The sequence below is a fragment of the Poecile atricapillus genome, chromosome 3, assembly GCF_030490865.1.
Source record: "Poecile atricapillus isolate bPoeAtr1 chromosome 3, bPoeAtr1.hap1, whole genome shotgun sequence".
Taxonomy (NCBI): Eukaryota; Metazoa; Chordata; class Aves; order Passeriformes; family Paridae; genus Poecile; species Poecile atricapillus.
The window spans coordinates 98069674-98097585 of NC_081251.1; the positions used below are offsets into that span (position 1 = coordinate 98069674).

The 27912-nt window shown below is 39.0% G+C and overlaps 2 protein-coding genes across 6 annotated transcripts in view; both read left to right on the plus strand.

The window, feature by feature from the left end:
- The window catches only part of MARK1 (microtubule affinity regulating kinase 1), a 56660-nt gene extending 37242 nt beyond the window's left edge, over positions 1 to 19418 (plus strand). For 2 of the 5 annotated variants that reach the window (XM_058834434.1, XM_058834438.1), the window contains 9 exons: positions 4027 to 4126; positions 4739 to 4851; positions 6106 to 6259; positions 7332 to 7525; positions 10122 to 10222; positions 12379 to 12537; positions 13389 to 13643; positions 16347 to 16391; positions 18463 to 19418. In XM_058834434.1, the coding sequence (XP_058690417.1) occupies positions 4027 to 4126; positions 4739 to 4851; positions 6106 to 6259; positions 7332 to 7525; positions 10122 to 10222; positions 12379 to 12537; positions 13389 to 13643; positions 16347 to 16391; positions 18463 to 18817 (1476 nt within the window). In that variant the 3' untranslated portion in view covers positions 18818 to 19418. The remainder of the gene's footprint in view (positions 1 to 4026; positions 4127 to 4738; positions 4852 to 6105; positions 6260 to 7331; positions 7526 to 10121; positions 10223 to 12378; positions 12538 to 13388; positions 13644 to 16346; positions 16392 to 18462) is intronic. The other 3 variants (XM_058834435.1, XM_058834436.1, XM_058834437.1) reach the window with 3 other exon arrangements.
- Positions 19419 to 23094: 3676 nt separating this feature from the next.
- C3H1orf115 (chromosome 3 C1orf115 homolog) lies at positions 23095 to 27425 on the plus strand. The gene is made up of 2 exons (XM_058834439.1): positions 23095 to 23577; positions 25888 to 27425. The coding sequence occupies exons 1-2, from the start codon at positions 23278 to 23280 to the stop codon at positions 26005 to 26007; spliced, it is 420 nt and encodes a 139-aa protein (XP_058690422.1). The 5' UTR covers positions 23095 to 23277; the 3' UTR covers positions 26008 to 27425.
- The last annotated feature ends 487 nt before the right edge of the window (positions 27426 to 27912 follow it).

Below are 27912 nucleotides of genomic sequence, written 5' to 3' on the forward strand. Positions count from 1 at the left end.
TATGAAAGCATAAAATACAACAGTTGCTTGAGGATTCTTGATTTTTCAGGATAGATGCCTTCTTCCTGTTTTGAGAGCCCAAAAGTCTTCAAAAAGAAAAAAAAAGGAAATGCCCTAGAAACAGTGCAGGTTGAAAATAGAAAGTGTTAATCAATGAAAATCTAACCTTAATTGCAGCTGACTAATGACTAAATTAAGAGCATTTCAAAGTGCAAACTGTTCCCACTTGTTTCAGTCAGATAATGGAGCTGGTTCAAAATCTGTGGAAAGCAGGACAAGATTGTAAATATCTTCCTGGAGTATTTCAGAAAAACAAGTAGCATAAGCTTTTTTGACTTCCATTTTCATGACTTCTTGAAAAAGATAAGTACAAGAATAACTAGCTGATGGAAAAAAGTGTGGCCTTTTTTGTTTGTTTTAGTGCCATAACACATGTAAACTCTAAGAGCTCTGTGAATGATATGCTAATAATGGCTAGTAATTTCTGTGCAAGCCTTTCTTCTCCCTTTTCGGGTAGCTTTGTTTCTGAGTATCTGGAAAATTTATAATAATTTCTGCTGTGTCCCTCAGGTAAAATCCATTTTGGGGATTTCTAATAAGTTATGATTGTTGTTGTTAGTAAATTAGGTTTTCTTTCCTTTGGATGCAGAGATTATCTGTGTGCAAGTTGTAAGGTGTCTAAAAGGTTCAGTGTTTTTAAGGGGCTGTTTTGTTCAAGATTGATGTATTGGATAGTACTTGTGCATAGCTGATATTTAACAAATAATTGGTGTACAGTTCACTCTAAAAGCTGCCTGGTTCTATTGTGTGAATTCTTTAATAGGGAGAGATTTTTTTAAAATAACATCTACTTACCATAGAGATGAAAGTAGAGCAGAAAATAAATAGAATACTTCTTAAATAGTATTTGCATGAGTTAATCACTAGTGACTTTTGTTTCATCTTTCTACACATACTTGTGCAGCAGTGGATGTGTTCCAGTGAATAAATCTCATTTAAGCAGCTTTTTATTTGTTGTGGCATAACTTATGCTTTCTGGCATGGATGCTACCTGTGCAAGGAAGCATGCACTCACTGAGCTCTGTCTGCAGGCAACTCATTCTGAGCTGATGCTGGTTTATGGCTTTTTCTAAATAGTTTTAAGTTGAATAAAGTCTGTGCCAAAGAGAGTAGTGAATGATGGCTTCCACATTACTGATATGTGCTCATTATATTCTGTGATTTCTGTCTAAAAGACATAACGGTAAGAGTGTAGTCAAAGATCACTGATTCAAAGATCACTGTTTACCTGTGTCATGTTTAGGCTTTAGGGAAGTAGCTTTTTCTTTTATTGAATTTTCCTCTGGATTTTCAGCAGTTTCTCTTCAAATCTAATTTCACTTTTATTCTAGGTATTGTAGTGTTATCCAGTTCTTGTAAAAATCCTTCCTGTCCCTGGAGAGAGGTATTGGATAGCAGCCTCACTGAAAGGCTGAGGTTGTCAGATTGTGTGAAAGAGAGCGAGTAAATGTTATGTGTGACCAAGAGTCTTGAGCCAGTTCCAAAATATTGATAACAGACATTGATCTGTATGCTAACCTGAGAGGGAAAAGAGAGCCATCACAACCTTTTTTTTTTTTAAAGGAATATTGCTGAGATCACATTTGCTGAATTAAAAAGTGTGGTATGTGGTTTGGAAAGAAATTTCTGTCTGAGCACTTTTAAAAATACATGTTTAGAATGAAGGTATACTTTTGTTGGAAGCTTCTAAAAGTGGAAAGACAATGTCATCTTAGGTGGGGAGATTTTTTTGTGCTTTGCCTTTTGATTATTTGCTTAGTCCCAGCCATACATCTTCGCAGTTCCCATGCATATTTTTGGCAGACCATCCAAAAGGATGTTTGTCAGTGACATCAGCGTTAAAGCTGAGATCCACACAGGATCAGTACTGTATGGGTTAGGCTTAGCACTTATCCTCTAGTCAGGACCAGGCAAATCTTTATTAAAATGATTCCTCTAGACTTTTTCATTGTTGCAGCTGAGAAGAAGCATTTTAGAAACAAGAGAATGTTGATATAAACAAATCTACCCAGGAAGAGATGGGAAAAATATACTGTCAGAAAATATCTCTTAACTGTCAGGATTTCAAAAAATTCCTCTTTCCTTCTCCGCCAGTCTTTAATTCTTTTGCATGGTGTTGCTCTGAAATTCCTCCAGAGCAGATTTCTAATTAGAGTGTAATAAAGCAAAATTATTTTGGCACAGACAGGACTTGAGCCAGACCAGATTTTTATTAGATAGTTTTCCTGAAAATTGAGGAAAATCTCATCAATAATATCTAGCTGATTGAAATTTAGTTTGGGTTGATGTTTAAGAAGTACCGTTTGGGTCCGTTTCTAAATATTCTGACCAAGGCTGTTGCTGTTTAATCAGCTGACCGAAAGCCCAGCAGATCTTACACAAATGTAGTATTGATCCTGGAATTGGATTGTTTGTGTCACTTCAAAATGCTTGATTGTAAGAGCCTGTTTAAGAGTTGTACAATAACTCAGTGTGCCTCTGAGATCATGTATTTCAAAGACAGAAGCCAGCAGAAATGTAGATACTTAACAGATGGAAACAGAGAGTGGATTACATTGAACTCTAGATCCACCTACTGAAGAGACATGAAAAACTAAGTGGGAATTTTCAGGCTTGTCTGTTAATTCAAGGAGGATCAAGAAAGGGAGGTAGAATTTGAGCAGTGATTTGTCATCCACTTCATCGTCCTTAAATTTCAGATTTATTTAACAGTATCTTTAAAAAATTGTGATTGCAGAGACTGCATAGTACTCTTTGGGGAGGCTCTCTCCTGCATGGCTACAAATACATAATCCAAGTCTGTTGTCAAGTAGACTCATGCTCTGTGTGTCAGAAATGCCATATAGCAGTATGTGTTCACAATCCCTCTTTATCCCCTCAAAAGCCAAAAAAATCAATTCCGTGATAGAACAAATCTTTAAGTGTTATTGTCAGCAAAATGGTAATTGGCACAAAGTTCTGTATTGTCCTTGTAAGGGTAGACCTATTGGGGTCTGTAATTGGGCAGCAGCCTTACACACAAAGAATTTGGTTATATCAATGGAAAATTGAGTCTTTGGCTCTTTATGAGAAATAACTTAATACAGTGTTTGAAAGGCATATTTGGAGCCTGTGGGAAACTTGATTTGCTGGCTCTTGTTTCATTCTTGTGTCCATGTAGTGAGCAGTATTAGCATCTGTCCCTGAAGAGACTTGTGCCTGTTGCTGTAGGAGGGAAATTTATTTTAGCTGTTTAAAGATGAATATGCCCTTAAGGAGAAATCGTGATGTTAGGTATTCCAGACAATCAGTCTTGAAGGCCTACAAAAAGATCCAGGTTACAACAGAAGGAAATTTTCCAAAGAAGGCAAGAGAAATTTTTGAAGTAAATAACTGCATAGCATAGAGAGAGTTAAGAGTTATTTCTCCCTCCAGCCAAACTTGGAAACATATTTAGGTCAAGTGCAGTGAGAAGATCCATAGGAAAAAATGACCAGTTGATACCATGATCTTGAAAGTAATGACTGTAGGAAGCATCAGCATATTCCTGAATTATTCCTTAGTTTCTGAAGAGTTCCTTTGCTATTATTTAAAGGAGCTCTTTATCATGACAGAGCTAGTATTACATTAACATCTTAGGATGTTAACCAAGAGGAGCACATGAGTGTCAGTCACTGGGCAAAATGAGATAAGAAATCAGTGGAAGTGAAAGGTACAAAATGAAAGGCTTTGTTTTTCAGTGTTTTTTCCGATATTTTAGGCAGGGTGATTGTGTAGTAAATGGTAAATAGGAGGAATGAACTTAGGAGAATATAAAGATGTGAAAGATTTTAAATAAGATGCAAGGAGATGGGACAGACAGTATGAGGGACAGAGCAGCATTCAGATTATTATGAACTTCAAATTGCTTTTCAGCAGACAAGCTAGCACAAGTGTAATGGGGTATGGTAAAGGGCCTGTTGACCTAAAGCTCTTTTCATTCCTTAGCAAATCATGAAGGATCGGTGGATGAATGTTGGTCATGAGGAAGAAGAACTAAAGCCATATACTGAGCCTGAACCAGATTTCAATGACACCAAAAGAATAGGTAAGACTTTCAGAAGGGTGTTGCATCTGGTAGACACAGGCAGTTTTATCTTGGAATGCAAACTAAACTCTTAAGAATTTGACCTACAATCTCATCATACAAGTAAAATGCATTCTTTTTATCTAAATGAGAAATGCTATTACAGTGGTCTCCTTATAATTACTGTTGTGACTTCACTGAGCTGACATCAATCTACAAGCACAGCAAAAGACCAATAAGACTACAGAATTTAACAGAATGAAAGAGATTTTATGAAGGCAACCCTACTTGCCTGCTGGGGTTAGAGAGAGTTACTGTATTGGCCCAGTAGCTGTTCATAGTGTTTATATATGTTTCTATTTGCCAGTGCTTTATTTTTTGTTGAATAACACTGAATGTTGTATAAATTAGTTAAGAGTTGTATAATATAGTTGGGAGTTTTCAAGATGAAAATAACAGTGAAAGAGAGGAGTTTGTAGCATGTTTTGTTTTTGCACAGCAAAGAAAACCTCAGTGGGTTGAGTTGAATCTTAGTTACTTGTAAATTATAAGGCTGTTTTTTTGTTTTCACTTAAGTTGTCAGTAAACCCAAACACTTATTCTGCTGATATATCTGACTCTTTTTACTTTTAGACATTATGGTCACAATGGGCTTTTCAAGAGAAGAAATCCATGAATCTTTAGTAAATCAAAAGTACGATGAAGTCATGGCTACTTACCTGCTTCTAGGTAGAAAACCACCTGAAGTAAGTGCTGTTTACATTTTCTGGTTTGGCCTTTATATGTTGCTGGGTTGAATGATGTTTTTATTAATTATTTTGTAACTTTTTAAAAAAATTGTGATTGATAACTTATGAATGTTTTTACCTCTTCCTATCCTCTTGGATATCTTGTTAGTTCCCATACGAAGAAATAAATTAAATCTCCAGTATGTTCATGCTTGCTTGTAAACATGTTGAGCTGCTTTTTTAAAAAGCTGGCTGTTAATCTGAAGTTATCTGCCATGACTTCCAAGTGCTGAGTTTTCTTCTTGTCATGTGTGTTTTCAGTTTAAAATCTGAAATAATAGGATTTATTTTTCTGACTACTCAGATGTGACATCCTTTATTTCTCAGAAATGTGCTCATCCTTTCTCATTCATATACTGTTTTATAGTATATGAAATTATTCAATATGTTATTGCATTGCAGTCATTTATAAATTGGTGGCAAAAAATCTTGTGATTGTTTTGGAACTAGAAGGATCTGTAAATCTTTTGGGACCACATGTATTTTTCAAGAAATCAGAGACCAATGTTTTATTTTTGAAGGAATTTTTTCCCTGCTGCTTCGTTGGCCTTCCTTCAATTCCAAGAAAGTGTAAATCTGATATGTGCATCCTTGAGTGCATTTTCTCACATCTCTGAGCCAGAATTCCCATGTGATGGCAGAGGATGGAGGGAATGTGTCTAAAATCATTTTAGCTCAAATTGCTTGGAAGAGGATATTTGTCTTTTCCTCTGCTCTTACATAGAACTTGCGCTTCTTAGATATGAACAAATCAGTGACTGAGTTACAGACCTTATAAAGATGTTTTGAAAGCCATAAAGAATCCTTTAGTCACTACTTGCTTTTTTAGTCCTTCTGACTCAGTCCAATGCATTTTAAAATTGTTCCGGAGCTATGAATGCTCTTAGGCTTTGAAATGAAATTTAAAAAGGCAGGGAAAGCCATTCTGTGGCTTCAGTTTCAATATAGCACCATTTTTGTTTCTGTCAAGATTCTTGTAATTTTGTTTTGAGCATTCATTAACTATGTAGCTTTAGCTACTTGTTTTTAAAGCTCATTAAACACAGTTAAGTGACAAAAAAGTGACAAAGTTAATCTTAAGAATATTCAGCTCTGGATACAATGTTAAATTTTTTAAAAGCACCTTTGATTGGAACTTTTTGCTTTATAATGGTATAAAAGTACTGGTAGTGTTGAATTTTGTTTATGGTTTGAAAACTGTTTTCCTTGTAGTTTGAAGCAGGTGATTCCTTGTCCAGCAGCAACTTGGGTCAAAGGTCTCGTCCCAGCAGCGACCTCAACAACAGCTCGGTGCAGTCTCCCGCTCACCTGAAGGTCCAGCGGAGCATCTCCACCAACCAGAAACAGCGGCGCTTCAGCGACCATGGTGGGGATGACGTTCCAGCAAGTCAAGTTACAGACACAGCTTAGTGGGAGTGGACAGGGTTTTGTAAGCCTGGCAGGGTCCCCACTCTGTGCATTTGTTGTGTAGCTCATTGTGATGTGTCTCTGGACAAATATTTCCATGGTAAATCTGGATCCATGCACCTCGCAGATTTAATTCTTTGGGCTTGATACGTGGTTAACTCACTAAATGAGATGCTGAGGGTGTTTTCTGTTTAGGAGCTAATGGCAGGTATTGTCCTGGATAGCCCCAGGGGCACCAAGCCAATTATGTTATCATTACACTTGGCTGTGGGGCCAAATTGTTTCCTTCCAAGAGACAACAATTTTACCAAGTATTTGGGAAATGTTTTCAGGTGAAAATGCCTCTATCAAAAAGGAATACATATTTAAAACATATTTAAAACATTAAAGGAAAGTTGGTTTTTTTTTCCCTCAGCTGTCAAATTGCAATAAATATTTCTAAAATGCTTGACCCTTTTTTCTGCATAACTTACATAATTATTTTCTGCGTTTTTGTTAGCTGATGTGATTTTATTTCAAAGGAATGTAAAAGTCTACTGATGGAGGAGTTTTCCCAAAACATTTAAAAGAAGGATGAGGGGAAAAGAATTGTGATATTTTCTAAGTATAAACATGCTTGTAAACAAAGTAGGCCTAGGGTTTTCAGGGTAAAATAATCTTTATAGTATTTAGAGAGAAAGGTATACAGCAAAAAATACTAAAAAAGAATTTGAAGAACATAATTCCTTTTTTCATAATATTGTACAAATTGCATGGATTTACAGTGAGAACTAAAATGCTCTTCTAGGTTTTACATATTGATGTGAAATGGGAAGTAATTCTGAACTGCAAATTGGTGGTGAAGAGTGAGTGGGTAAAAAGAACACAGGCTGTCACAGCTCGATTTAGTAGGCTGGTCTGTGTGCTGAGTTTGCCGTCAGAGTTGTTCAAATGCTTTTTTTGGACTCGGGGAATTATATTTAGACTACTTTGGCCAAGAAAAATGCAGTGATTATTTTTAGTTCTTTATTAATTCTATTTTTATTTGGCAGTTGGCCCCTCGATTCCTCCTGCTGTGTCATACACAAAAAGGTCTCAGGCAAACAGTGTGGAAAGTGAACAGAAAGAAGACTGGGACAAGGATGTCTCACGCAAACTCGGCAGCACTACAGTGGGATCCAAAGGAGAGATGGCTGCAAGTCCACTTGTGGGTCCAGAAAGAAAGAAGTCAAGTGCAGTTACCAGTGTGAGTTGGGTGTGCTTTGAGCTTGTTATATTTGTTTTTCCCTATTTAAGCAAAATGTGCAGCACAGGATTACTATAGACATAATGGGTACTGAATAACCACTAAGTCTATTTCTGGTAACTTTTCCTGGCAGACAGAAATAGGCTACAGTAGATGCCTTTTAAAATAAACCTTTTCCTTCCCCCCCAACTTTACTTTTTCTAACACTGACATAACAGTAAACATGAGAATGTCTGCACTTGGGCAAACTTCATTTTCTGTTAAGAAACATACTGGATATTTAAGGAAAGAACATAAGAATGGAGCCAATATGGAGTGCCCTTTATCTGGTTTCTAATGCTTGTCTATCTACAAGGAACTTAAGGGATTTTTGATTCAGAGATTTCATTTGATTAATCCTACATAATATCTCTCATGAACTTTCTCTGTAAATTTGGTTGTTTGGTTCTCTGAAACCACTTCATTCTCACTCCATTTTGGAAATGGAGTTCCATTTGCAGTTCCATGAAACGTACTGATATGATTTACAGCCTGATTGTTGTATTAAGGAACTGGACTACCGAATTAATAATTTCTTAATGCTTCTGTTGTGATATTCAGAGTTCTGTATACTGTTACCATATTACTGCCTCAAACACCTCTGTTCCAAATCAGAGAGTCTCTCTTCTAATGTGAAAGCATCTACTTTGCCTTTTGGTAATTCCTGTGCAGTAGGATTGGTGTTTAGGATTCACAGTGAAAAAATACTGCATTATGTTTAAACAGCTACTTAGGAGCAAGAGCTCACGTGGGAGAAAAAAGTGTGCATGAATCATGATTTAAGATTCAAGTATACTTTGTGCTATTTAGGAGACATTGTCTGTTAAATACAAAAACTCTTGCCATCTTTTAGTGCAGTAGACTGGCAGCAGGAATCTCATTATTCTCATTATCCTTTGGGATTCTACGTGCTCCCATCTTGGATATTCTGGAAAGATGATGTGCATTTCTATTAGAATTTTCTGAAAGTAAAATAAATGCTGAAGTTCATTTTACTCCTAGTGTTCTGCAGGCTGTGTCTGCAATGCATCTGCACATGCTTTAATTTATTTTTTTAAAATTTTAAATAGGGTTGTTGTCTCCCCACCCCCTCAAAAGTCTTTGAAATTATGGCTGTGTGGATTGCATGCAGGAACTTTGAGTCTTCTAAGATTAGATTTCCTATCTGAGCTTTCTCAAAACTATATTGCCCCAAAGCTGATTAGAGTCATGTGTGGTACAAGCTGATATGTCACAAGCATTTCTCTGCTTTGTGAGAACTAATTAAATGGAGTATCTTGGCTATGAAGAATGAGAAATTGATTTACTGGCTAATGGCAACTTCAATATTTGTGCATTTTTAGCTCTGTGACTATTCTGGGGACTTTGAAGGGTTTTGTGATGGGCATGATTAGTGAATATTGGTATCTGATATTACAATAGTTCAAGGTTGAACAGCTTACACTGATAGTGAATATTTTTGTTTAAAACTCAAACATTTAAAGTGAAAAAAACTAATTTAATGTGGATAATTTAAAAATATTTTTGTGTAACTTTGTGGGTAACATGATGTTCAGAAAGGCAGAATTTCTTGAAAATTTATTTAGCACCTTCCGTCATGTAACTCGGGAGAGTTTAATTTCAGAAACTATTATTGCAGTTGTTAATCTTCCTTACAATTTGGTCTTAAAACAGTTTATTAAGTGGTCTCTGTGGGGTCATATTAATGCTGAAAAACTGTAGATGAGGAAGACCTAAACATAGTTTAAAACTAAACTTGCAGAGTTCATGATGTCCTGTAGTAGCTGAGTCTAGGGTATTTGAAATCTTTTGCCAGCAGGCATCAGAATGTTATGTGTAATGTTAACAAAGTGCAACCTCTCCCACCCCAAATTCAGTATGTAGTGTATTACAAAGTGAGAGTTATATGTCCTGTATTAAAGCTAAGCCTTCAGCAGCTAACCTGTGCTTGGTAGGGATGGAGACTATGCACTTATTTTATGAAGTCTATCCAAACTTAAATTAATAACAGAAAGAAATACCATCAGTGGTTTTGTAACAAGATGTATTTGCCATATTACTGCATCACAGTTTCTGGGTTTACTGACATAGATTGACAGTATTTCTGTTTTGCTCTTGAAAGCCCTTTTGACAGGGGCAACAAACTGGAGCCCTTGTTGGAAAATTATGATGTGCAGGAAAGCCTTTTAGCCAGCCATAGGTGTGTTCTCTGGGATCCTAGTTTGTTTGATCTCAGGGACAAATAAATACAGGAACACAGTATGTGGGTATTGCGTAATAATACTTAGTAAAGCGTGTGTCAGCAAAATTAAACTTCCTTGTGTTCTTTCAGTGTATTCTCAATGGTGCAGTAATGAGATGGTGAATGAGCTATTGGAAAAAACAGCTGATGATATAAATGATGTGTGTTGACAGATTGACTTAGTGCATTTGAAAGCATTAACAATATACATAAGTGGCTGAAACGCTGTTTTGATTTGCTTATTCCAGTGCTTAGATTTTTGAACAACATGATATACAGTAGAAAGTATTTAATTTAGTCTTAATTCTCTTCTAGAATAATGTGTTTTCTGGTAGTGGAATGACAAGAAGGAACACTTATGTTTGTGAACGTTCTTCAGATCGCTATTCTGCAATACAGAATGGGAAGGACAACAGGTATTGTTCAACTTCCTTTGTTTATTAGTTTGGGTACAAGAACTGAGGCACAGAAGAAGCAGGTTTTGCAAAATACCATTTTATATCACGGTATGAAATACATGTAGTCCAGGTGTATGTTTTCATCTTCCACTGCTGCTTCTTTTTGATCAATTTTTGAAGCTAAATGTGTCAGTTGGCATTTGCTTCTTTCCATGGGATCACATTGATTACTGAGGGTTGTCTTCCAACACAGGATGAAGTAACTGTGCTAACAACTAATTGCTAAGTGGGCAGTTGTGCTATGGAGAGCTTCAGATGGATTACTCTGGCAGTGTAGCCTGATCCTTTTTCATTTCCCCCTAACCACTCAAAGAGCTGAAATGGTTAAAATTTTTTAACTGTTTTCAATATACATTTTTGGCCTAAATAGTATTTTTATAGTGATTTTAATCAGTTTGTGTCTATTTGTGCAATGACAATGAAGTTTAGTATGTTTTGTAAAGTAGTATTGTATTTAACACTGCCAGTTAGTCTTTTTAAAAATCTTTTGTTCATCCTTGATGTTATTTAATCCTTATACTTGACTGAAAAATAAAGTACTGGCTTGAATAGAGAGTAATAAAAACTGGATTTTTTTTTATTTAGATTCAAATAACAGCTCTTACTCTGCTTTTCAAGCTATTCAAATACAGCAGTTACTGTCAAATGAATGAAAAAAAATCATAGCACAAAATAGCATAATCTAGTAAACTAGTTTTCTTTTGTTTTCTGTCCTAGTGTTTGAATTTTTTAGTGATGCATAAAATTTTTGAAATAAGGGAAGTGCAGGACTGTTCATTTACAGTCAAATGATGAGCTGTGGAACACATAAAAGACAACTATTTAATTAAACACTTAAAATTAGTTTTCTGCTTTTTAATGTACTTCCTTAAAGCATTTTAATTTCAAATTATTGGATGGGTGTTTTCAAAAGTGTTTGCCCAAAGTTTTGCATATAGTTTCAAATATTTGAATAAAGACAGTAACAATCCTTTTATTGTAAAAAAAAAAGCAGATATCAGATTTTTTTAGATAGAGGGTTATAATACACATATTACAATAGTTTTTCTGATCTGATGAAGATATTTTTCTTTCAAGAGATGTAATACATAAAATACTGCAAGGAAAAGGGATTTTTTAAAGTTTTTCGTTTTAAAGTTGATTTTTTCTATAGTATTGAAAGATTCTTAATCCCTGTTCCTTTCATGAGTGCAGTAATTATTGTGCTCAGTTCTTTGAGCATATTCTGAAAAATTAGGAAGAATTTTCTTTTGAGTTGAATTATTTGCTTTTCCTACAAGATGTTGTGTTGCTGTTGAATTTGGATTTGGTGCAGCTGAATGTCTTGTCATCGACTTATTCATCTCATGTCTTTACCTCTTTATCTGCTACAGATATTATTTAGCTGTGGGACTCCAATTGCTAATACATTATTAATGCAATTTCACTTATCCGTGTAGAGGCAAAGCTGTATTTTGCCTTAATTCATTCGACTTTTGTTTTAAAAATTAATGGCACAATAGTTTTGTCAGTACTTTCATCTTTCTTGCCACTTAAGGAAGGAGAAATAAAAGTACTGATAGAAGAAACTGTACTTTGAAAGGGGTGACTCAACCTAGCAATGTCTGGAGGACACTGTCCAGAGGAGGACAAATTGGTCCTTTAAAAACGAGTGACTTCTAAGTGATAATATGACAGCAGTTCTAAATGCTTCATGTTCTAGTTGTTTGTTTTAACTACAAGTAAGGGTATTCATGAATGGAGAGTCTATTTAATAAATCCATTTAAGTCTTTGGGAATTTCTTTTTCAGTATTTTTATGTCCTTGTATTCGTTGTAGTCTTTCTTTATTACCTTGAATAATGTGTGTGTAAGCTTTAATCTTGGCAGGAATGAAAAGGCCTAACTTAACATACGTGGAGAATTCATTTATGGATGAACATAATTTTCTTAGAATTCTGTATTTTTTAGCTAACTAAGGCAGCCTGGTCACTCAGTCTTCTATTTAATTAAGCAGCACTGCTGAGTTCTTTTAAAATAAGAAATCAGTTATTTCTTTTTTATAAGGGGTTTTACACTGCACTTTCTTTTCCCTTGTCATTTGTCCATCCCTGCTGCCTTGCTACCATGGAAAAGCCTGACGGAAATGTCTGCAAGCAGCACATCCTCTGCAGGCTCTGCAGTGGCCTCTGTCTCCACACGCCCTCGGCATCAAAAGTCTATGTCTGCCTCTGGTCACCCTATCAAAGTCACACTGCCAACCATCAAAGATGGTACTGAAGCTTACCGACCAAGGTAACAGAATGATGGGTGTTTCTTTATTGCTATGCACTTCAGAAGTGCTCTTGTTCAGATCGTGACAGACCTCAAAGTGTTTGTAATCCAGTCAAAACTGACACATTGCATTCTGGTTTTAAACAGCTTGCTCGAGTGTTGTGGGTATTACAGATGATTTAAACCTGATTTTGTTCATGGTACTTGTTTACATACAGTTAAAGAAGTTCCATGACTACATCCTTCTGGAAGCTTCTAGAAAACTTAGGTAGTTAAAAATTTAACTAGTTTAGATGGGACTGTACAACACAGGCCACCATACGTTGAAATTAAATACTGGAATGTTAACCTCTCTGATTTGTAGGTTGCTAAGCTTATTGGTGCCTAGAAGCACCATGGTATAGTTCTTCTTACTATTAACTGCCTGAATAGCTTTATACACTTATTTCTGTCAGGTTATGACTTAAGAAATATCCATTAAGTTTTTTGGGAGGGCTTGTGTTAAGGGTAATGTGTTAGTAAGGGTAAAAGTGTTAATGAACACATTTTTCCAGAAGAGAGCTGGGGACACTTTCAGATCTCACTACAAACTTTTTTCTACCTTTTTACCTTTTGTCCTATTATCTGTGTATACTTTTTTTAACAGCTCTAGAGATAAATTTAAAATTTATGCATCATTGAGGTAGAAATAATCAAGAGACATTTTCATTGTAAAATCAAAGAGAGTATAAATACTAAAAGCAAATCAGTGGTACATTCAGTTTTTAAGAAGAATCAAGAGCAGGTTTCTTTCCCCTCTTTTCAGAAACAGTTGTCATGTAGGAGGGCTTTTATCCCGGTCTTTCTCGTTATTTATGCTTTTGTTTTCCCAGCAGTGCAACTCAAAGAGTGCCTGCTGCCTCCCCATCTGCTCATAGCATTAGCACCACCACTCCAGACCGGACCCGCTTTCCCCGGGGCAGCTCCAGCCGCAGCACTTTCCACGGGGAGCAGCTGCGGGAGCGCCGCAACGCCACCTACAACGGCCCGCCCGCCTCGCCCTCCCACGAGACCGGGGCGTTCGCACACGCCAGGAGAGGGACGTCCACAGGCATCATCAGCAAGATCACCTCCAAGTTTGTTCGCAGGTTGGTACCTCGAGTTTCAAAAGAAAACAGAATTAGAAAAGCCCAGCCTGTGACAGGGACTTTAATTGTGAAATCTATCTGAAGTAAATATAAATTTAGTTAGAATGCTGCTTGAGTTGTGTGTTCCTTCCAGAATCTGCCTTGTTTCACTTCTGTGTATATATTGTAACCATTGTTTGACCAGCCATTCTGCTTCCTTATCTTCAAGGAGCAAGAGAACACAGCTCAAAAGTGTCTTTTCCTCCTGTTTCCTAGCTGTGATAGAATTAAATTAAAATCAAATTCATTAAAATGCTGAAAAGAGTGACTTCAAAATGAGTCATTATTTAATGTTAACAATATTTTACTTTTTTAATTGAATGCAGTTGTTGCAAGGGCTATATTTACACTCATTTTATTGCTGTACTTAAAAATAATAGGTATTCACAAGTTATTTCAGGTAATTCTAAAATCTGTGAATAAATGAGAAGTTAGAAGCAGGCAGAAGTCTGGAAGTGTGGAAATAATAGTATTTCAGTATCATACAGCCTGTTTTATTATGTCACTAGCTTCTTCAAATTGTAAGTTCAGGTTTCTGGAAGAAGAAAATCCACACATCCTGGATCTACATTCATTCCTGTGATGATGCTATCAGTAATAATCCTGTGAGGAAAGATGCTGTGAAAGGTTTTCAAATACACTGTTCAAGTGACTGTAGACTTAGCAGTCACAAGAGCTTTTGCAAAAGAGGACTTAATTTTCAGTTTGTCTCTTTCTACCAGTGATTTATCTGTTAATTCCCAAGCCTGTTTATGGATGTGTCCATAATGCATTCTTCTCAGTTTTACCCCACAATTACATCCTGGAAATTTCTCTTTGCTTTGCTCAATCAGGCTGTTGCGCACTGAATTCTACCATTTGTGTGCAGGGAAAAAAAAGATAAATTGAAAGTTAGGTTAAGCTCCTAGTTGCAAATTTGTAAGTAAAATACCATGAATTACATAAGGTGATATTTAAAAGGGAAGAGAAGAAAGCTGGAAATGCAGTAATGTTCCTCACAAAATTGATCTCACCTGGTGAGCTGATACTGCATCAGTATGTGTCTAAGTAATACCTCCTCTGAAGACCTAAAACAGAAGAAGTGTATGAATTATTTTCTTTTTCCAGAAACCTGAACATACAGGACTGTGAGCCTCCATTATTGTTATCTCCAGTACTTATATAGTTGTAAGGAAATAATTATTCTCTGATTTTAAAGAGAAAAAAAGTATTACAGCAAAGCTAGTAAACTGTGTAGATTTGTAAATGGGAAGAAAGATATTTTCTGTAGAGTAAGTAGTCGATTTCAAGAGTACAGGCTGCTTTTTTGTGCAATGGCTCCTTGTTTTTTACAAGGAATGGTATCTTGACTTTGTTTTTAAGAGTTAGATCGAATAAATAATATTTTCATTATCTTAAAATATTAAAATAATATTTTAGACTATGTGTTTAGAATTAAGATATCCTAAATTCATGTATTTTAAATTTATCCTTTATTATAGAAGATTTTTTACAATTTCCTACTATGTTTTATAATGTTAAAAGTATATTTTGTCAGCCCTGTAGGGTGTGTTTGCTTTGTTACTGGTGATGGTGGGGTGTTCTGTTTTTATTTTTTTTTTTAATTTGGGTTGCTTAAGACTTAATATCTGGGATTACATGGGTGGAGGTCCAGGGGGTTATTTTTTTTGCTGTTCTTTGAGTTGGATCACGTGACTTTGAACTTCTGTACTGTTCAGGAAATAATGATTTAAAGTATACTTTGACTAGAAGGTGTCAAAGACTTTTTTTACTAACTTTTGATAAGGGTAAATGCCTCTTCTGGTAAGTATATAAAATAAATGCATAATTAGAATGCTTAGTGAATAGGGTATTGAAGTGTTTTGAATCAATGGTTTATGTCAAATGATACTTCCCTGGTGTTAGTCACTAAAGTATTTGTGTTTTGAAGGTATTACATTAATCAGGTAATTGAAATTGGGTGCTAAATACTGATACAGCAGCACTAGGAACATACCTAGGTGGCTTACACAATCTGGGAATATATTTCAAGTTGCTTCATGCTAAAAAGACATAATATAAACCAGTTTCCTTGCAAAGCACAGCTCTAATGCAAAAAGTTAAAGATACATTCAATCTCACTGAAGTCAGTGTAACAGCTGATTTGCTTAAAAGTAAAGCAGATGTTGAAGTAACCTTCCTGAACTTGGGCTTCAAGCATTTGGTCTCACAAACTCTTAGGCACATCTTACTGTTAATTGCTTGAGTGTGCTTAAGCATGGGCTTGTCTCAAAGTGCTTTCAGGAATACACAAAGGCCTGACCCACAAGGGCGCAGAGTGGAGCTCCCCTGGACCACCTTGACCAACTGCTCCTCTGTGCTCGCTGGAATTACATGTGGCCATTGCTCTGTCTGCAGTAGGTTCAGAAGAACTTGTTAATTTTACCATCAATTGGTGAAAAAAATTAAACAGTTACACATCAGAGCTGGAAAAAATTAAGGTGTCATAAAGGGAAACTAAAAATTACAGCTGTGAAAAAATTATATTAAACAGTATTAGGCTTGACATTATTTATACTGATTTTTTTTTCATCAGTAGCTATTTAACATTGTTCTAGGTGTAGGTTTTCTTAACTTTTATTTTTCACCTTTATCATTGAATCTCAACCTTAACTTTGTTTTGAGGGATCCAAGTGAAGGCGAAGCCAGTGGCAGAACTGACACCTCAAGGTGAGGAGTCACTATTAATACTTCGCTCCTAGGTCTTTCGAATCAAGTGATTTCTTAAAGCCTTTTAAATCAAAATGTAAAAGAGAATAGTGGTTAAGTATTCTGTATTTCAAAATGTTTTCTGTTTGGGGGGAGGGGGTCTTGGCAAGGTCCTTTATATCCCTCATTTCTGCTTTCTTGCGAAGTATTTAATACAAAACTTTATGTAAGCATATTCCTTTGAATAATAAAGCCCCCTGTAGGAGTTAACCAATCCTTTAGGCACTTAAAATCATGTTTTGACTTTACAAATATTTAATGGTGTTTACTTTTGGTTTCAGTGGACAGTGTAAATACTTCGTGTGTCTGTGTGTATATATGTATCTATTAAATTTTTACTATAGTTACATACTGTGCTCATTAGTAAAGCTGCTGCTTGCCATAAGTAAACACCTTATAGTCCCTGAGAAATGAATGTCACTTGTTCTGAGAAATAAAGCAAGTGACATTCAGACAAAAGGGGTAGTGACTGCCAAATATTGAATTTCTGCGGCAACCACTGTACACAAATCTATATATGCTTTGTTAGCAATAAAACATTCCTTCATATGCTCATTTTCCAGTATATCTGCTCTTTTGCCATGTTTCAGCTTTTGGTGTGCTTAAGCACAGCGCATACCTCTTTATTTTTCTGCTCTCTAACGAACAGGCATTGTAGTTTGCATTCATTCTAAACCGGTCACTTACAGAAAGTATTGATATAGTTTTCAAAACAGCCTCTATTTAAAAAAAAATAAACAGCACATTCTTACACTGTATATAATACACAATGCATTTATCTAAGTTAGCCCTTTTCAATTCAGAGTCTCTTAGCTGTCAAATTCTTGGATGTAGAAAGGGAAAAGAGACTGAGTGTTGAAATGAAGTGTAAAGTTGCTTTCAGCTTTTGCTTTCATTCTTTAGCTTTCTCTGCTTTTTGTCATCCTACAGTGTCTGTTTTGGGCTAAAAAAGTCATTTGAGATCTTATCCCTGCTCCATCCCTTAATATCAATGCAGTTCTCTGGGGGTCACACAAAGTTGAATTAAAAGTGTTTGTTTTGACTCCTCTCTGAATAATGATAGTTTATAGACTCTAAATGAGAGCAGCACCTTTCCCCCATGGTGGATGTGGAGGCATCAGCATCAGGAATACCTGGGGCAAGAGCAGATACAGCTGACTGTGGAATTACTTTAAAATAATTAGTGCTGGTTCTCAAAATGTTTTCTGCAATGGAACAAGTAATCTATTTGATAATGAAGCATCAGACTAAGAGCATTAATTGGAAATTGCTCCCTTGCAATTTTGTCCTTTATCCAATAAAATAGTTTGTGTCTGTATTTGTAAAACACAAGTCGCTGTTTCTTACTTGTAAAAGCTGCTGGCTCTGTACTCAAATGGTGACCAATAGGCTGTTCACAGCCAAATTACAGTCCAAAATTCTGCCTCGTCAATATCATTGTATGTTAAAATAAAACACATTATTATAAAGTCTTTTGGCACAGAGAGAGGTCAAAAATTAAATAAATACAAAAGGGGGGGGAAGGCAGAAAAGAGGGGAGGGAATTAACTAAAGGCTTGTGAGTTGCAGGGTGGGATTTCTTCCTCTGCTGCTTTTACAGTATGATTTCTGCTTCAGGATTGTGTCCCTCAACTTCAGTTTTGTTGGTGTATGGCATGCTCCAGATCATGAAATCTGCAGAACTTCAGTCATGCTTTTACATAGATTCCACTTTCTTTGGAGCAGTATGGAGTAACGTGTGTCTGCTGCAGTTCCCATTGCACATGTTGTCATTAGAACATTGTAGAGCAGGGGTTTCCAAACTTGCTTTGCTGTGTGCCACTACCGTGGCACAGCGCTGTGCTGAGCACACGCGTGCGGCACGTGGGGCAGGGCTGTTCAGCAGAGCCCATCCCAATCCCTGAATTAGCTTGCCCGTGACTCATGGCATCTCAGTGGCAGTTTAGAAACCCCTGTTCAAGAACTGTATTTCTCTTCTCTCTCTCGGCTACGCTGCTCTGGTTTTGACTTTGCTGTGTGTCACTTGTTCCAGGAGTGTTTCTGGGGAGCCTAAAGACAGAGAGAAGGAGGATAGCAAAGATTCAAAGCCACGCTCCTTGCGCTTCACGTGGAGTATGAAGACCACGAGTTCTATGGACCCGAATGATATGATGAGAGAGATTCGGAAAGTGTTAGATGCCAATAACTGTGATTATGAACAAAAAGAGAGGTTTTTGCTTTTCTGTGTCCACGGTGATGCACGACAAGACAGCCTTGTTCAGTGGGAGATGGAAGTCTGCAAACTGCCACGATTGTCGCTCAATGGAGTTCGCTTCAAGAGAATATCTGGGACTTCTATCGCATTTAAGAACATTGCATCCAAGATAGCAAACGAGCTTAAGCTGTAAAGAGAACCTAAATTCTTTGGGATCAGGGAAGATTCATACATGATCTACACTTTGAATGTACTGGTTTCGCCTAATGTGATTGGCCTGTGAAACTCCCCATGTAGAAATTGCCCTTACTGCAATAAGGTTATACATAGTTATTCAGAATTGTAAAGTTAAATCCAGTATGACCTATATTAAATAACTGTAGCTAAAGAAGTTATGTTCACATGTACAGGTAAGTATATAGAGCATTCTGTTCATTTTATGTTCATAGAGTTGTATAATAAAAAGATGACTGCTTAAATTCAGATCTTGTATAGTTGTCTAGATTTCTGCACAGAAATGTATGTTTGATGCTTTGAGTTGGAAAAGTTCTTCCCTATCATTTACATTTTTGGTGGGTTTTATAAGTCTTACCTCTACCATGCGTTTTTTAAAAACTTGTGTCCTGAGTCAAATGCACAAACTAGTTTTCACAACTGTAGCATGACCATTTTTAATTATTTAAAAATTGTTCATGAGTTGAACCAAAAGTCGATGAATAATTGGCTTTTGTTCTACATGAGACTGTTCCTGCTTATCTTTGGCTCTTATCCTTGTTATTGGACAGTGTTTAGTTGAAAAAAAAGAGACAAATATGTTTACAGTGTTGGCACTTACAGTTTAGAAACTTTGTTCTGCCTTTGGCCAGCTCAGAGCTGTGGGGGAACAGAAACCAGGCATAAGTGATTTCTGTCTGCAAATTCCAGTGCTTATTCCCATGGCCCATTAACAAATGTAGCACCAAAACGGAGAACCAGAATTATTTCATTTTAATATCTTGGTGTAAAATATCACTTATTTGCTGCCTTCAGAATACTACAAATTCCATTTTATGGAAATCTATTAACATTGGGACTGTTTAATAGCACAAGATAATCTGAAGTGTTGACCAATTGTGTAAGTTAATAATACCACCTCAGGAATTAGCTTGGCTTTTGGAACATGTGCCCCCAAAGAGTACATGCAATTCCACGTAATATTTTACAGCTAAACATACATTGTTTATAATGATAAATTGTTGATTTATGCTTTTGTGGTTGTACAGTTTGTTCCCATGTAACCTGTTTGTGTTTAATATTTTACCAGATTTCTTGTATTTATTCCACATCATTATGCCTGTAATGTGCAGCTTTGTAATTAGGCACTTGCCTACAGAAAAGAAAAAAAAACAGCCCCACAATTTTTTTCCTTCATAATTAATGATTATAAACTATGTAAAACCACTAGTACTGGTACATTTTAATACTTGTTCTTTTGTACTGAATTAACCATAGAGGTTGGTTGTGCAATGTTATTTAATGTCGTAATTACTGTAATATCAACATATGGGCCCCATCTGCACACTCTTGTGAAGAATAGAAAGTTCATTAAGGAATTGTCACTTTAAAAAATAAAAATGAAAAAAAAAGCTGTGGTAAACTCTGTAACCCTAAGTTAGAAAGCTGTAAGTGTAGTAAATGTGCCATTCTCTAATGGCTTCTTGACCGAGATGGACTTTACATACTGTACTGTGATGTAGCTTTCCTATGTAACAGTTATGTTCGGAAATGGACGTGTATTGTTGCCTTAGAAAAAGGGTGGTGTTTGGAAAGAAAGAACTGTAGCCCCTTTTCTTTTTTTTTTATCTGATGTTCATTGAACCAAATCTGATGCAAGTCATCTTGATTCACTGGTGCACTCTATTAAAACTTACTTGAACAGTTCTCATACTAAAATACTTGTTGTTTGCCCTTTATAAAAGCACAGTCATTACTGCAGGTAGCAAAACAGTTTAAAGGTGCACAGGCTCCATCTTCAGCATGGTGTGAATTCAGGATTAGCATGGTATGGGTTCAGTGCTCCTGCACTGTTCAGAAAGTGTCAGTGGTTTAGCATTGCTTAGAAATGGATGTCCAGGAGCTTTTACAGGAATTCACCAAAAATCAGTCTGGGGAGGAGGGCGTTGTGTGTCTGCTCAATTTACCCATAAATGTCCATAATTACTCAATTGTTCTTAAAAATACACAACTGGAATGTAATCTAAGGTCATGTATGAACTTGGTCATGAAAGAAAACCCTTTGCCTTTTCAGAAGGTTCAGTGGAAAAAATATAGGTCATGCTGTGAGACAGTAGATTAAGTACTTAGGAGAGCCTCCCGCTTTACAGGCGCTGTTTTTCCATGGCTAACTTTGCCCTAGATTGCCGCTGGTTTTCACCACTCTGTGTAAACTGAAATGTAGCAAAACACACACAGTTTGTCCAGAGGACAGAGCTGACAAATTTTCATTCAGCTTACCCATGAAACATGGCCCTGTCACTTCAAAGTTTATGTGTCAGGGCAGCCTGCAAATGGTGTTCTGTCCAGTGGCTGCCAGCAGTGTGAAATTGGCCTGATTCCTGACCTCTGTGCCCTCCTCCCTTTACCTTGCTGGAAGATGAGCTGTGACCCACCTCATGCTCTCCATAGCAAATACACCTGGAGCTTCCCCAGGGACACAGTCTGAGTGCAAAAGGTGTAGGTGCATACTAGTGCAGCTTTTGGCTTTCCAAATCTGCTGCCCCAGCAGGAGTAAGATGGGAAGATCAGAGAAAGCGGTTCTGAAAAAGGTCTCTGGTTTTATTGGCAAGCAGAGTCTTAGTCCGGGATCAGTGAGATGACCCAGTGCCTGGTTCTGGGCACCCTCAACAGCTGCCTTGTGCTGGACCTGTTATGTCTCAGCTACTTCTTAGGCAAGAGAAATAAGCTGCATTTCGGATCCAAATGCTCCCAACTTCCATGGGGGAGGGGACTGGTGTGGCATTTTATCAGCAGGGCTCTAACTTCAGAAATACACAAGAGTTTTTTAAATGCCACATCATGTTTCCCAGCTCCAGGCTGGGAAGAGGGATGCCTCAAATCTTCAGAGGCCTCATTAATTCAACTGTAATTTGTTGGCAGCATCTCTAGGGGATGTTTGGGACGGGTGGAGGGTGAGCAGTGGGGTTACTGCATGGTTCAGCTTGTCTGGGTTGGGGTGAGTTTTTTGAATCATTTCTTTCTTTGGGGTATACCAACATTTCCAAAACTAGTGCATCCCTTTTCACACAGTCCAGTTTAAAATCATTAAAATGTATATAAATCAGTGAAAATAAAATAGTCAGTCTTGGTCCACTGAATGAATAACACTGCTGGGGAACCGAGTGGGGTCATTATGCCATATGGTAATGGGTGATGCTACAATTCCATGAGCTGTTGAGACATGAGGTGTTGGTATCTGGTGTCACACACCTCGGGGTACCTTGGACCTACTCATGTCAGAACATGTTGTGATTCCCCTGCCGTCTTGCGAATGGAGACACTAAATCTCAGCTGAGAGATGTATTCTGATAGTTGAATTCTGGAAAACAAACTTGTGAGGTACAAACCAAGTCTGTGGGGAAAAGCCTGCCTCTCTTGGGATGATAGGGGAAAACTACCTACATCAGAGCTTCTCATTTATGGGATAGAGCACTTCTGTAGTGACGGTCTTGAGACTTCCACCATCCAGGGATGTGGCCCCACTGTTCTTTACAGAGCTTTCTGGAGCTGTAGAGGTGGTGAATCACCATCCTTGGGGCAGATAAGAATGTGAAGTGCAGGATTTACTTTCCAAATGTTATGCACGCATCTTGGGGAGATGCAGGTTCAAGGCTTTGTTTCTCGGTAAGAAGAATCCAAGGGAAAGGATTAGTCTGTCCCCATGTTGCATCCGCTTGCCCAAAGCATTCATATGCGTATCAAATGTTGATAAATACACCAACTGGTTTAATAAATTGCATCTATCCTCCCTGTACAATTTTGCATTTCTTGATGTACCCCAGCTGAGGAACACTGCTTAGGAGAGGCAGCTGCTACACTGCAGCCGCCGAGGTGGGGCTATCACAGCCTCCCCGGTATCTGGGCAAAAGCCACTGAGAAATTCCTCCACTTGCCCCTTTGCCAGGGGTAGCTGAGTGCAGCCCAGGAGGCAGAAGAGGCTGTTCACCCTTAGCTTTAGTAGGAACACCTATAACTGAGGGATATCCAAGGAGCTTGGCCTTTTTGGCTGAGGGGGAAAGAGGGTGACCTGGAGCGGTGCTGCCGTGGGCCGGTGCAGAGCGTGCGGTGCCACGGAAGGATCTTCCAAGGCTCTCGCCGGCCCTGGCGAGCAGCCCGGGGGCGGTGCGGGCTGTGCCGCCCCGTCAGAGCTCACCTGTCCCCGCTGAGCTGACGGGCTCCAATCCCGGGCTCCCGCAGCAGCTCCCGACTGCCCGCACCACAGCGGTGGCGGGGCCGGGGTCCGGAGCCGAGGGCATCGCCTGTCCCGGGCCGGGGCGCCTCTTCCCGCAGCCGTCCCGCCCCGGGGAGGGGGCAGCGGCCGCCTCCGGCCACACCTGTGGCGCAGCGGCGGAGGAAGCGCCCGAGGTCGGCGCAGACGGGTCGGCGCCCGGCGGCACCATGACCGTGGGTGCGCGGCTGGGCGCCAAGGTGAGGGGCAGGTTCTCCCGCCGAGGGCCCGGCGACGACCAGGTCTCCATCCTGCCCGGAGAGGAGGAGGAGGCGGCGGGGGCCGGGGGCAGCGCGGGGGCCCCGCGGCCGGCGGCGCTGCAGCAGCAGCAGCAGCAGCAGGAGGAGGAGGAGGAGGAGGGCGCCGGGTGCAGGAAGGTGCGCTTCGCCGTCCTGCCCGGCTCCTACGAGCCGCTGCGCCCGCCGCGGGGCAAGCGGCCCTACGGGAAACGCCTGAAGAAGTACGGAAAGGTGAGGGCACAGGAGCGGGGACCCTCGGTACGGGGACCCCCGGCACGGTGTCTGCGGTGCCGGGAAGGCAGCGGGGCCTCGGCTCCGACAGTTCCGAGGGACTCTCGGGATGCCCCTTATCCCGCAGGCGCTTCCGAACCCGCGCCCGGCTCCGAGGTGGGGTCAGGGCTCGTTCTGGATCTGCCCGGGAAGGAGCCGGTGCTGCTGGGGTGGGGGGGGCGGACACCGACCCTCGCCTGGATCAAAGAGCACAAAATCTGTCTATTCGAAGTGAAAATGACACTAAGCTGATCCATGTGACGGGTGCTTTGCCTCGCTTGGTTCTGCGTTTCCCTCGGCATCATAATTTTAAAACTATTCCTTAAAACTTCCAGTTAATTGGCCTGCATTTTTTCCCTTCCACTGAAGTGCCCGAAAGAAACGGTAAACAGCCCTGCAGGACATTCCTTGGCCAAGGTGACCCTTAGAAATCACTGCTGTGAGTTACAGGGAAAAAAATGCAGCTTGTTCTTCATCTGTAGCGACAATTTTGGATCAAAATTGTTCTTTTGCTTTCCTGTGTGGGAAGTCACAAGTCCTACAGTCTGGTGGTTTGGTTTTCTTCCCACCGGAAGACGGGTGCCTTTGGTTACAAAACTGCCATGTGGAAGAATTCTATTGTTTTTCTCTTGTTCATGTCACTGAAGTACATCTCAGGTATGTCTTGGATATTCGTAGCAAAAAGTAGTTTCTGTGTTAGCAGGAGAAACCTCTCTGTTGTCAGGAATCCTTTCCAGCTGCTGAGATTATAGGTGTCATCATGAAACACGATTTTTTACTGCATTCTATTAAAAAACCCCATGATTTTGGTAAAGCTATGCTTGTTATGTCTGACATGCAGAAAATGCCATTAGCTTGACAAAGTTACTTTTGAAATTGAGTTTACAGATGTCAGCATTGTCCTGAGCTGCCTCTCAAATCCCACTGCTTCATAAAGAAACTAACAGAGTATTTAATTATTTCATGACAAATTTGATTCTTTGAGTTTCCAGCACTGTGTTTTCCAGGTCCCATGCTGTAGGAAGCTGTCTCAAGCCTGTACGGTGCAGTTTTGTGAGAAGGGTTGCAACAGATCATCACTTTGCTGTTGGTGATGCTGTTGGTATATAAAGGTTCTTTTAATGGTGTTTAGAGCACAGGCCAGTTCTTGGGCACTGTGTATTCCCTTTTGTGTTGGTCAGATGACATTCCCAAAGGGAAGGGTTGCCAGTTTGGCTCTGGCATAAAGAACAACTCATGAAAGAACAGGTGAGGTCTGGGTAGGTAAATGAAGGGCAGGAAGGGGGAAAGAATACTCCAGAGTGATATAATGAGGCAGGGGCAGATGTGGGAAGGGAAGTCCCTGAATCTCCTCCTCCATCCTCAGGATCTGCCCCCTGGCTCGAGCAACCTTTTTATTTTGGCACCTCAACTCCTTTTGAGTAAGTCTCTATAGGAGTAAAACCAGCTAAGTTCAACTGTGTAGCAACATCATGACAGCTGACGGTTTTTATGTGTCAGAACCTCTGTAATCCAGCTTTAAGAAATCATAAGAATATAATAGATATTGACTGGATTTCACTGATTTAAAAATATTTACTCAGATTTGATGTTTCCCATGTTACAAGAGTCATTTTAATGAAGTCTCACACAACTATAAAGAGTTACTAATAATTAATTCTGATGTTCCTCTAAATCTGACCACATTGTATTAATTCCCCAGTTGTGAGCAGCCACATGAGCAAAAACTATCAAAAATTAATTGAAAATTAGATTAAGGTTTTCAGTTATCCATGGCAAGTTTACCTCTAGTGCAGTACATAGATGAGCTCCTGAATGTGTACTGATGTGGATCAAAACTTTCTGATTTTGACAAAAAAGCAATGAAATTTCCATAGAAATATTTTCAGTGATTACCGCTTTCTTGTTCAGCTCCAGTTTTAGATCCTTATGAACTTCTAGGAATTACTAACATAGTTGGAACATGTAATGTGGGAATAATGTACTTCTACAAACTAGGGTGAATTTAAACTAATTTTATTCTTGAATAGAATCACATGTGAAAGCCTGGCTTCCTGTGGAGGCTGCATCCGTTCAGTTTAACTATACCCCGTGGGTGTGTATGCCTATATAAAAATAGATGGAAAATGTTTTTCCACTCTCCAGCCCTCGTTAGCTGTGGGAGAATTTAATTTTCTGGGGCCGTGACACCAGCTGTCAGAATGACTTTAAGTGAAGGTATTTTCTATCACCTCGTCTTTTTTTATCCCCTTTTCTCATCTCTCTCCCCAGAATGTCGGAAAGGTTCTGCAGAAGAGTTGTCACTACTTGGTGGTCGGCCTGCAAGGATTAGCAGCAGCCTATTCTGCTCCCTTTGGAGTGTCAGCACACGTGGCATCCTTCGTCCGCTAGCACAGCTCCGTGTGCCCCACAGGAGAGGACATGAGGCCATTGCTGCTTTCTCAGAATTAAATTTGAGACCTGGATCTGAAAAAACTCTTGGACCAACAGCCCTGATCCCCTGTGCCCTTTCCAAGACTGAGTGCTCTTCTCTGAAAAATATTCCAGTGCTTTGTAAAATCAGATCGGGTCAAAGAAGTGTAAGGATGAGAAAATAATCTTTGATTAATTTAATTTAAATTTGGTTTTGGGCATGAGTTGGTTTTCCAGAGCTTTGTGCTGTATGGAAGAGAGCCAAGGATGGATGGAAAAGCAAGTAGATGAGGGAGTGAGACATGAAGGAAAACAGAGAATGGGAAAGCAGCTGGGAAGGTGGAGATGAGTTTGGGTAGTGAGAGGAATTGTCAGAGCAGTGGAGGAAACAGATAACAGAGGACTAGGAAAAGATAATATTTGGTTTTCTGAGATTCTGATTATTGGTGGTGGTTTTCTAACTGAGAGGGTTAAGATTATGAGTGTACTTAAAAATATACTTGGACATAAATGGAACATGCCCTGAGACATGGAGAGCTTTGCTGCATCATGGTTGTTCATTTCAAACACTGTCATAATGAGCCTTTAAGTAATCATGAGAAAGATGCAAAAATCCAGAAAGAAAATTAGGTGTGTATTTGTGATCTTGAGGCATTAAAGGCTCACTGTGATTAACAGTTTAAACTTTTCCTCTGTTACTATGAAATCTGCATATATTCTTTTACTGAGAATGGAGTTTATATGTGATATACTTGATTCTGGAAGCTGGGGCATTTTACACCTAATCCTATGGTGTTCACCAGGGGAAACAGAAATTGATTGCTAGCTGCATCTGAGAAAAAAAAAAAATAATCCATGCAGGATTTGATATAAGAATGTATAAATGTGATGTATGAGAACAGGCCCAAATAATCTGCCAGCTCCATCTTCATTTCTGCACCTGGAAGCTGTAAGCAGAGGATGTCAATATCAGCTCAGTGTTGCAGATGCAGCAACTTCCATGTCACACCTCCAGGGACATAAATCATATATTGATGACACAGGAACAAGGCAGTTTATGGACCTTAAAAATTTTGTGGGGTTTGTTTGTTTGTTTCTGTCAGTCTTTTGTGGTAGTCATAAATGACTTCTCTGCTAGCACTTTCTCTGTATTATATATATTTCTAGTTTTGATGGTATTTTTGTAATCAAGGAGTTGACTTAACTGGAAAAAAATGCTGTTCACTTGCTTTCTTTGCCTTTTCTGAACAAAGAAGTTTGTATGTCTTGGCAAACCACACTGTATTTCTTTTAAATGTAGCAAATGAATCAGATTGGGGGGGGTGGGGCAGGGTGTTATGCTCTTTTCTAAGTGGACTGTAAATAAAAACCACAAGATCATGTCTGTTTTTACCTACACACGTAAGTAAGAACACAAAGGAGGAGTTTCTCAGCTGCAGCCCAGCCAGCGAGGGGAAGCTGCAGTGTAAACTTCCCCATGTTGTTTTGCCTGTGGCTTCAGTGCCCTGGTAGGAGATGATTGTAGCCCAGACCATGTGGAAATGCTTGGGAGCAGCAAGGTGTGGAGATGAGGCTTCAGAGGACCTAAGGTTGCAAAAGCTGGGGTAGGAATAACCACAAAGGGATTTTGCTCATTGATTTCATGCCTTCTGTTGTTTCTCTTGAGCTTTTTTGTGGGGACAGACCTGTCCCTCTTATCTGCCCCAGCAGCATGCCATAGGACCGCTGATAACGCAATAAGAACAGGGCTGTCCTAACACCCACATGCCACACCAGCCTGCAGAGTTTGGGATTAACTTCTGATTTTGTTACACCACTCCATGTTTTACAATGCTCTTACAGCATAAATCATGAGACCTATTTTCTAATTTACTAAAACTGTGC

What these genes read in the sequence shown, in the direction of transcription:
- C3H1orf115 (XM_058834439.1), top strand. Translation starts at nt 23,278, where the DNA reads ATGACCGTGGGTGCGCGGCTGGGCGCCAAGGTGAGGGGCAGGTTCTCC. An exon ending in GCCTGAAGAAGTACGGAAAG is followed by an intron (nt 23,578 to 25,887) that starts GTGAGGGCACAG and finishes CTCTCTCCCCAG; the next exon opens with AATGTCGGAAAGGTTCTGCA.